Source organism: Seriola dumerili, unplaced genomic scaffold (assembly GCF_002260705.1).
Source record: "Seriola dumerili isolate Sdu_G_001 unplaced genomic scaffold, Sdu_1.0 BDQW01000035.1, whole genome shotgun sequence".
Lineage (NCBI taxonomy): Eukaryota > Metazoa > Chordata > Actinopteri > Carangiformes > Carangidae > Seriola > Seriola dumerili.
In genome coordinates this window covers 1,769,928-1,780,766 of record NW_019174290.1, presented here as the reverse complement: position 1 = coordinate 1,780,766, position 10,839 = coordinate 1,769,928, and the positions used below count along the sequence as shown (strand labels likewise).

Below are 10,839 nucleotides of genomic sequence, written 5' to 3'. Positions count from 1 at the left end.
GCTGGTTTTTTTTTTTTTCAATTTATGACTCAAATGATACATGTAAATACATTATCTTTCTAAAAATGGATCATACAATAATATCCCTTGCAGGTTGAGAAAACATTTACTAGTGCAGGACAGAATGGTATAGATAGAGATGAGTAAACCTTATGTCTTAAACCTTATGTCTCCACTCCACTGTTGTTTCTTCTTCCTGTTTTTGGATTTTTGGCCTTCACTCTGCAAAATGAATTTGACACTAGAATGCTGTTTTTCAAATTTTATCTCATACCTCTCTAAACCTGAAACCTCTGGTGCATTTATGCTGAAAATGGGATTTTCAGGGAAGTATGAGAAATCTTATGTGCAGCGGTTCAACTTTTTTAAAATATTTGTAAATTCATAGATTCGTTTTTTCAAACTAGGGATAATGAGTAGATGTAGTAAGATAATTTTTAGCTGGTTAATCGACTTCTATGTGGAAAACCCTGACCCAAATGATCTCTTAAACATGTCTCAAGGGGATCTTTAAACAATCCAACCGGATTTTAAAAGTAAACATTTTCTTTCATCCATTCATCACTCTCAGTGATCCAATGAGAAGCTAAATCTCAAAACTCCCATTTCATCCCCTTTGAAGTCTGTTCTGGTGTCACTGATTCTTGAGAAATTTTTACAACCGATCGTTAAGATTTCAAGTCGGCATAATCACAAAGTGTTTTTTTCTTTTGATGGCCACTGTTTCAGAGAAGAACAACAGGAGTGAGAGTCAGAGGTTTGGAGGCTCATAATATGAAAACAGGTGGTTAAACCATGTAAAACCAGAATATGAGAAACAAAAATAGTCAAACCACCACTTGTTCACCAGAAGTGAGACTGCTCCAACAGTCCAGCCACGTTGGAAAGTGAAAATTAAACTGAATAATTGCCTACTATCTACTTTTGAGTTGCACCCATTATCAGATTTCACAATGTCAGTGCTATACGATGATCTCTGCAGCTGCACAGAGGCCACATCCTCAAATACAGGCAGTTCACAGGAATTATAAAATGATCAATTCTGTATTTTTACCGAACTTTGATCATTTTAAACTTTGTGCTTTTAAGTTTCACAAAAACATTGCAAAGCAAGTTTTCTTGCAAATCTTTGCTGTAGTATAGAATCTGTAATATATCACATGGAGTTAAAAGGATAGGTTGACATTTGTCAAGTCTGTTTTACAACAATACTAACATGCCCAAATGTACATTGAAACTGTTTTTGCTCTCCGTAATGATTCCTCCTGATCACAGCGGCCCTTCCTAATGCACTCAAGAGACGGGGGGAAAAGATGTACAGTCCTCATTTTGTGTAAAAATGTTTGCCAATGTTTATTTGAAGTCTGAGAAATCTGTCTTTGTCATATCAAGTGGGTATCTTCCAAAGTTAGTCTTTTTATTCCTCTTTGTGTTTCCCCCAGTGTTTTCCTGCTGAGCTACAGTGGAGGGACAATAACACGAACAAGAACAACTTTTGTTTAAAAAGCACTGAATCTTTAGAAGGTACCTGCTCGATTAGTCTAACTCAGGCTGCTGAGGCTGCACATTAGCTCCACAAAAACTTACATCACTTACAGTGGAAGTGCATTCGGAAGGGAACTCTTCAGGGTCATTATAAACGGGGAATAATTACAGCAAGCAGAAACTGCCATTGTTCACATGGACACCTACTGTTTAAAGACAGACATAAGAAACCTACCCTTTACTGTGACAGTACATTGAGACATATTATATTTTGCGCACTCTATAGAGTAGTGGTTTTCATCCATTTAAAAGTCATAAAACATCACATCACTATGATAAAATAAAAAAAAAACTCACATTATCCTGTCAGGAAAGAGGCTTTAGCAGAAGGCTGGAGTTACAAGAAAGGAGATGTTCAGCAGGTTATTAGAAATCGCAGCGGGAAAGTCAAGTGGGTGGATATATTGACACAAATGTAGCGTTAGGCTACTATGAGGCTGAGTATGTTACACAAGTGGTCACTTAGCACTGTGACAAGAAGTTCAGGTATACATTCAAAAGTTTGGTTTTAGAAGAGTTGAAATCTAGAAAGATCAGACAGGACTGGCAGTCTGTGTTCAGAGATGGCCTCTCCTGCCACAGCGAGCAGAGACAGGGAGCGTATGATACGGCAATCAGCCTTGATAACAAGCTTAATAATCACTCACTTTCATCTCACCATACACGTCATCGGCTGAGATAAAGGATGGAGAGAACAGCTCCAATTATCGTGGATGACTTTGTATTCACCTTTGGCTCTTAACTTCCATCACAAGCTCTGAGTGTGCGTGTGTGTGTGTATGTGTGTGTGTGTGTTACGGGGTGAGTTTGACATAGGATGAAGGTATATAGCCCTCCTCTCCACTGGCTCTAAGGACTCTCATCCATCCGTCTCCTTTATCCTCCTCCATTATACTCAGCAGCTCCCCCTCTGTAATGGAAATGGTGCCCTCACTGTTGCCTGCACACAAGCACACACACACACACAAGTAAGAGATGTATAAAAAGGCAGAAGAGAGGTCTGTTTATGAACAGGTTAAGCGTGAATATTAAAATGTACCTTGAAAGGTGTACAGAGCCGTGCACTGGCCAATAGGAGATTCTATGTCGTCAAACTCGTCATCAAACTCCGTGTAGATGTTTGACTGGTCGGCCGCTACAACACTGGAGATACACACACACACACACACACACACACACACACACACACACACACACACACACACACACACACACACACACACACACAAAACACATAAAGTCAACACGTCATTTGCCGTGTGGTCTGATACTCACATTGACATTTAAAGGAATAGTTTTACATTGTGGGAACTACTACAAACTTTTCTTAATGATAAGCAAGTTAGCTTAGCTTAGCATAAAGCATGGAAGCAGCTAGCCTGGCTCTATGTGAGGATAACAAAAACATCCTTTCAGAGCCTCTAACGTTCAGTAGTCAGTTCCTACTGAAATATGTCCATTGTAACATTTTTTAAATCAAAAACTCATAAAGCAACAACAGTCAGTGTGGTCACGGTCAACCAGCTGTAAACATGCTATTGCCGGCTGTAGCCGACACAGACAACACAGTGGTATCGATCTTTTCATTTAACTCTCTGCAAGAAAATGTCAAACTATTCCTTTAAATACAGGCCTCACCCATGTTGAGTATTATTGTTGATGGTGTTGGAAGATTCCTCTCCTCCCACCGCCTCCGACAGCCACGTCTGTAATAATCAACACATAAAGAGTTTCTGAAAAACGCACAAATACTTTAATATCATCTGTCAGTCTGTGTGTGTGTGTGTGTGTGTGTGTGTGTGTGTGTGTGTGTGTGTGTGTGTTTGTGTGTGTGTGTCTGTGTGTGTGTGTGTTTTAACCTCATATTTGGCTAGCTCCCCCCTCAGGCGCCCTATGTTCTGGGCAGTCTCTGTGATCTGAGGCTCCAGACTGGAGGGGTCTCCCATCTGTGGATTCTGCTCGTACACACCCTTCATCTTCTCCAGTGCGTCACTGAGGTCGAACAGGGAGAGAAAAGTGTTATTGTTTTGGAAACGTGAGCACTGATTAAGGAAGCTTCTCTCCTCTGCAGCACTGCTGATAAGGACGGGAGGGATCGGCAGAAGTGTTTACAAGTTGGGAAGAGTTGCAGAAGGGGACGTGTCAAACTACTGTTTATGACATTAGAGGTTGGGCACTGATAGTGGGCAATAATGCCTGGTGTTCCTGTCCATATTAAAGGTGATGGGTGAGGCTGAGGACAGTGCTCTTTGCAAGTTTTTCCATACCAAACTGTGAAAATTTATGAACCCTGGCTTAGCGGTAATGTCATGTTGAAACAGGAAAGAACCTTCCCCAAACTGCTGCCGCAAAGCTGAAAGTACACTATTGTCTAAAATACCAGAGTATAATGAAGCATTTCTATTTCCCTTCATTGGAACTAAATGGCCTGTCCCTTACCAGGACCAACAAAAGTATGTGGACACCTTTAGCCACATAATAGATATACTGTACATCAACTCTGAAACCAGCTAAGCACTGTGGTCTGAGAGAGCCTGAGAAAACCTGGGACAGAACTAACTGATTGCATTTATTGCATCATTTGCATATGCATCCGTGGCTTGTCTGTTGTACACGTTCAAGGATTTCACAGGAAAACTTAAAAAACTTATTTCCATTGGTGAAACATCATCAAATGGCCCCCGAAAACATATTTTTTCCATTTACTTCTTTGAGCAATGTGATCCTGCATTAACGTTTGAAGTTGGACGAAGATGACATCATGTATTTTCCATGTACTAATCAGGGTTTGACATTATTTGAATCAAAATGTGATAAGAATCGTCAGGCTGCTGCTTATATCGCCAGGCCTCTATCTGTAATATCTGATCAAACCACACCCACATAGTCCTGATGAAGCACAGCTCAGTGTGAAAGACTTCATAATTAAAGTGCTCATTTAGTCATGGATATTCAGTGTTCTATAGATATGACTTCAAGGGCTTGTGCAGTTAATTAACCAGGGTAGCTAACCCATATTAATTAAGGAAATCCACTGATATTTTAGACATGTTAAAGTGAAGCTGCTCCAAAAAGGACAGACACACTGTTGCATCATCAGGAGCTGGTAAACAAGAGAGTCTACAGCCAAGCTAGCATAGCTTAGCACAAAGCACCACTGTACATAACAACTGCACATTTACATGTTGACAGTGACAATGCTAACGTGCTTATGTTTAGCAGCTAAAATGTTCACTATTTTTACCATCCAAGCTTAAATGCACTTAACAAAGTACAGCTGAGTCTGTTTTGGACAATCAAAACTTTGACCTGATGTTGATGCTCGATTAAAGGTCAGGGAATCAGCAAAGCCCTTAAGATTCATCATCTGGGCAACATGAATATCTATCAAATCTTACGACAATCCACCCAACAGTTGTTGAGGTATTTTGGACCAAAGTGTTGGACTAACATATGGACTAACAGAACCAACACTGCTGTCCGGTTTAGTTTTAAGCTTAAACTGAAAGCTTGAAACTACAGCAAAAATATATATTGAATCACTGTATTTTGTGGTTTACAACCACATTTTAGTCAGTTCCGTGCAGTCCAAAACAACTTTGGATGATAGCTGTGAAAATCATGAGAGTCAAGTTTGTTTCTTCAGAGACGGTTGTGATACTGTTGGTGATGTTGTCACCTTTGGTCCTGTGTTTTCTGCAGCTCTTTGGTGATGTCATCAATCTTCGCTTGCAGCCTTTTCTTCCTCTGCTCCGGAGGAAGGTGAGAGAAATCTTCTGCAGCCGGTGGCTACAAAAAAAAACAAAAAAAACAAGAAAAACGCACACACAAACAGTGAGCATCATGTGTACAATGCTCACCACCAGATGTCACTCCTCCCTGTCTCTAGCTCTCTTTCCCATTACTAATAATCCATCTACCCTCAGACTGAAAGGTTAATACTGCACAGAGCTTGTTAGTCAAAAAAGCCTATCAATAGAGAGGCACATAATCATTCTGTGTCAAAGGAACAAACCCTGTCCAAGTATGAAAGCAGTGAGGGGAAACCAGAGAAAACACACACATGGTTACAGACAGTGAGTGAGAAGCATGACTGCTCCTTAGTCATCCAAAGGGAATACCAGTGAATTTCTGCTGTGTCATGTTTTGGACTGGTGCACACTGTATGAACAATAGACAGAAACAACAAGGAAGGCTCTTTCTCCTGTGATGCCATACCAAAGTACGTTTAGGTAAGTGCTGGCATTTGGTTCAAATAAAATTAAAATTATGAATTTATACAAATGTAAATCAGAGTTAAGGTGTTGTTTAAGGTTTTGAGAGAGAGTTGCTAAGTTTAGGAGTAAAAATGACAGAAGCTTAATCACCCTTTGGTTTTCTAACCCTGACCTCTAAACCTGACAATAAACGAGCATCTAGATATTAATAACAATACAAGATTACAGATATAAGACATTACACATTCAAGACAAAAAAAAAGTGGTAATATTTCTTCAAGAGACAGACTGATAAACTGTTCAGTGTGTTTGTTTGGATTAACCATAGTAGCAGCGACACTAATTGTGAAACTAAAAGTTTCTGTTCAATTGTTTTAAATGTTAACTTTCACTTACAGTCTCCCCCGACTGTAGAGGGATGAAGACAGAAATACAGATATCCCAAAACTAAAACTATTTGCACGGCTACAGTCCACTGGAGGTGGTGTGTATTTTGGGCTGACTGACCCTTTAAGTCTTTTATTTCTAGTCTGGATGGTCTTGACTCTGGTGTCAAATTAAACATATTCGACACTGTGTGCATTTGTTCTCAACAGAGAGAATTAGGTGATTTGTCAGTATGGCATTACAGAATAAAGTCTTGGCTCTTTGGTTTTTACTTTGGGGAGAAAGTGAACACCTTGATTTTACGGAGTTAAATTAGTTCCCTGAACAGAAAATGTATAGTGCCATCTGCCATTAGAAAAATGCATTTGATTTTATAAATTAAAGAGTAACTGCACCCAGACAATACATGTTGCTTGCACTGCCAACTTTAGGTGAGGCCAATGGAAGTTTATTTGGACATATGAATGTGCTGTCACTCGGCCTTCCTGACAAATTTTTCCAGTTATTTGCCACCTGTGGCACTGCAGTGAAAAACATCCCCCATGATCCAAGACAGGACACCTCCAACTGCAAACAAGGTCTTTCTTTTCTTATTTTTTCCATATCTGTAAAACTTTTTTCTCAGAGCCTAGAAAAGGGAGTTTTATTTGAGTGATGTCAACACAATGTAAAGCCTATGAGGAGAGCACGGCCGTGACCGGGGGAAACACTGATGCTAATGCACTAAAATTTCATTCAAGTGTGTGGGCGCCATCTTTGAATCCAGAATCCATAATGGATTAAGGTAACTAGCTTGCAAACTAACAGTCTATGTTAGTTAACTAACAGCAAGCTAACAAGCTAGCTACCTTGGAGAGCTTCTTTTTTCCATCTCTTCAATAACATGTGGCAAAGACTCAGATACATTTCCTGACACTTTCAGGTGTGATGTCGCCTTGATACCATTAAACCCACAGAGGTCAGTGCAGCAACAACTAGTGTGCAGTTACTCCTTAAACATAATCCCCCTTGAAAAGAATCCAGCACCAGAATATTGTTTTCCAAGTTTACCCTCTATGTAACCATAACAAGTGTTACCATGTGCTTTTCAGCATGAGATATCTAAACAGGGAGAAATGGAGGTTCAGTATGAGACACGTGAGCAAACACATGGGTAAAACGTTTTACAAACACAAACATGTGAACTATTTTTTTTTTTAGAGCACAGGTACAAAGTAAGAATGTCCAGGTGTAACAGCTTATTAACATGAATAGGATCAACGAGACGGATGTGAAAACAACAGTGAGGCAGTCAGACCAGAACTGAAGTCGGCCAAGATGGGAGTGTCACTCACCAAGCAAGGTTTGCGTAATATCTTTAAGGTGGAAATCCTGGGTTTGACAGAGCGATTAAACTCCCTCAGACAGAGAGAGAGAGGGGAGCGCTGCAGCTTGGAGAGGGGGAGGGAAAGGGGAGGAGGGTGGCTGCCGGGGGGGAAAGGGGACGGGGGAGAGAAAGAAGGAGGGACAAACTAAAAAAGGGAGGAAAGAAAAATACATGGGAGCAGAGGAAAAGGAGCAAAGGGGGGAGAAAAGGACACTGGTAATAAGGAGGAAAAGAAGAGAAGAGGGGGGGGGTCAAAGAGATGCAGATATTTTTGTAATAAAGTGGATAAAGAGTGAAAGAGCGAGCAAGGGGTGTTTTTGGGCAAGTCTGTGCAGCAGACTGGAATCAGAATTGGCCCCTGAGGGCAACAGGGTGGTGGGGTAAGACATGAGTGGAATGTGTGCCGAGTTTCATGTGTGTCTGTTTGTTTTAAAGCATTGTTATGAGACCATGCCAGCGTCATTTTGCTCCTGTACAGTCCTCAGCAGGAGCAAGACAAGAAGACAGCTGTGCCCCGCTCTTCACGTGGATCTGACTGTTGATGATCTGACACACGATTTTTGGTTTTGTTTAAATTCTTTAAAACTGTCTTAACATTTATCAGGAGTGGTTTTGAAATACAGGTTTATCCACAGTTGGTTGTAACATGACACAGTTTCTTAGGAGTTTATTGAGAAATATTCATGTAATTATTATTTGGAATGAAAACATGTAGCTTATTAAAGAATCAGTCTGGTGATATTTATTTTTCTGATGTCAACAAATCCCACTACGAGACCAAAACCAACAATGAGTTTATCCTACTAAGAAGCCTGATACACAATAGCTGCCCTAAAAATAATTAAAAACACACCCATGAGTCACACCTTTGCACTGGGTGACATGTTTCACATACTACACTATCCTGGTGCCATAAAAAACCTCACTTGCATACCAAATGCGTATTAATCCACTGCTGAAAATAGTCCCTCCACTAGTGCTATTTCCTCCTGTTTGAATAACAACTACAACTACTGCTAAAAACTACAGTTTTCAGGTGTTTTAGAGAATGACTGAGCCTTTTCTGAATTTTAAACGCTTTATCTACAGCGTGCTTCTAAAGATTAACTTCAGTCAAAAGATGAACTTTCTGATAAAACTGAGAGATGGACTAACGCTCTGCTGGTTTTGGTCTTTTCATTAGAAAAAAAAAAAGAAAATACAGTTTATCTTTGTTCATCTTTGTTGGCCTTGTTTTGGCTTTATGTCGATGTGTATTATTCTCAACATTGTTTTTGAAACTGTGCAAGTGTCATGGAGAGCCAAAAGCTTACAATTAATTACGTCATTATGATGTTATTTCAACATTACGCCCCATCAGATAAAACTCAGTGTGACTGTATGGACTTGAATCCAAGATCAGTTATACATCAGTCAAAAGAATTCAATTAATATTACCTGATTTGACATTGAAACAATACAGCTGCTCTCTTTTTTCGACAGCATCCACTTAGCTTATAGGAGCTGTTTTATAATTTGTCATTTAAAAATTTTAATTTAATAAATGTATCTACTCAAAACAATTAAGTTAAAACTGGAGTGAGTGAAAATTATCTAAACCAGACTAATTACTGAACTCACTTGAACTTTGCAAAGACTCGGTCAGAAAATAATGTCTGCTTTTAGAGTCCAATTAATTTGCTATAAAAGTTGTTTCTGCAGGATTTAATTTCATAATAACTATTATCAAATAATAAATATATAATAATAATCAGAATGTGTTTAAATGCTTAAATTAATTACGATGCCGCACTCAGCCAATTATAAGAGTGCTGATAATTGTTTCCACTACAAGTTGTTTTTATTTCAAAATAAGAGCATGCAGCATTTTAGGACTAGCAAATCAACCGTGTTAACTGCATTTAAAGACCCACATTGTCTGGATTAGAAATTGCAGGATAATTTTAGCCTGATAACAACATGTTAGGCGAGATCAGTTAAGAACAGGATCCAAACAGGACGGAGAGGATATTCAGGTTGTCAAATGCCAGCGCAGGAATAGCAGAGAGGGGAGAGGCAGTGAATATCTTGCCCTTGAGATGCTGCGCTTTTTATGCAAATTCAACGAGAGGCAAATGTGTTTGCAAGTTCACCTTGTGCTTCTTGCTGAAAGGCCAGAGCTTGGCTCGCACTTTGGGTGGGTTGAGGCTTGAGTCAGAGGTTGCTGGTTTGATTCCCTGGCTATAGTCTTCAAACTCCACATCTCCAGGTCGCTCAAAACCAGACTTGTGCTGCTCTATGAAAAGTATGGAGTCCTGCAGGGGCAAACAAACAGACACTCATTCACATCAAGGAAACAGACACAGACAGGTGTAAGTAACATTTTACAGCATCAAAAACATAGGCCAGTGTGTTATTCCTTTTTTACAATTATTAGAAATCACAGACCACACAACAACAAACTTGAATTACATCCACCAAAAAGGTTTTATATTTAGAGAAATTGGAACACAATGCACATACTATAAATTGAAAATCAAACTAGAGGCGTACTGGTTTTGCAGGCACTTTCAAATTCAGAAAATGTTACTTTGAATTGTAAGAGGTCAGGTAAATGGATTTATTAAAAGGAAAAGTTTGACATTCTGGGGAACATGCTTCTTCACTTTCTTGTTGAAAGTCAGATTGATACCACTCTTGTGTAATAACATGTTAATTAGTGAGATTTAGAGGTGCTGGTAGGCTGATTCTGTTACCCTTATCTTTTTCCTCCATTCACAGTCTTACACTAAGCAGAGCTAACTGGCTGCTGGTTGTAGCCTCAAATGAACTGACAGATATGAGAGTGGTATCGAGCTTCTCATCAAACTCTAGGCAAGAAAACAAATAATTTTATTTCCCAAAAAGTCAAACTATAGATTTGAACACCAAAACATGGATGAGCATCCTTCCAAGTTTCATAACAGTCAGATAAGACGTGTCTAGGATATGACACTGGAAAGACGGACAGAAAGATAGATGCAGCCAATTCACAGTCTCCTTGTTTTAACCATATGGGCAAAACAATGCAAAAGAAGGACCTTACTGTATATACACAACATACATAGACAAATATATAGTCTTGCAAACACCTAACATTTACCTGTTTCTCATTAATTTTCGCTCCAGCTCCAGAGATTCCCTCTAGACACTTGGAGATGATGGGCAGCACCTTCTTTTCAATGTCTGAAAACTGGCAGTAGCCCTCGGCCAGTCGCCGGACCCTCCGTTCATCCATGTCCTGCAGTTTCTGTTCACCACACACACACACACACACACACACACACACACACACACACACACACA

General features: G+C 39.6%; 1 protein-coding gene across 3 annotated transcripts in view; it reads right to left on the bottom strand.

Annotated features, from left to right (window-relative positions):
- Window positions 1-21: 21 nt before the first annotated feature.
- LOC111216563 (cdc42-interacting protein 4 homolog) overlaps window positions 22-10,839 on the bottom strand; it is a 33,285-nt gene continuing 22,467 nt past the window's right edge. For 2 of the 3 annotated variants that reach the window (XM_022738099.1, XM_022738097.1), the window contains 8 exons: window positions 10,637-10,783; window positions 9,648-9,809; window positions 7,227-7,250; window positions 5,225-5,334; window positions 3,405-3,537; window positions 3,184-3,251; window positions 2,585-2,688; window positions 22-2,485 (listed from right to left, as the gene is read on the bottom strand). In XM_022738099.1, coding sequence (XP_022593820.1) covers window positions 2,340-2,485; window positions 2,585-2,688; window positions 3,184-3,251; window positions 3,405-3,537; window positions 5,225-5,334; window positions 7,227-7,250; window positions 9,648-9,809; window positions 10,637-10,783 — 894 coding nt within the window. In that variant the 3' untranslated portion in view covers window positions 22-2,339. The remainder of the gene's footprint in view (window positions 2,486-2,584; window positions 2,689-3,183; window positions 3,252-3,404; window positions 3,538-5,224; window positions 5,335-7,226; window positions 7,251-9,647; window positions 9,810-10,636; window positions 10,784-10,839) is intronic. The other variant, XM_022738098.1, reaches the window with a different exon arrangement.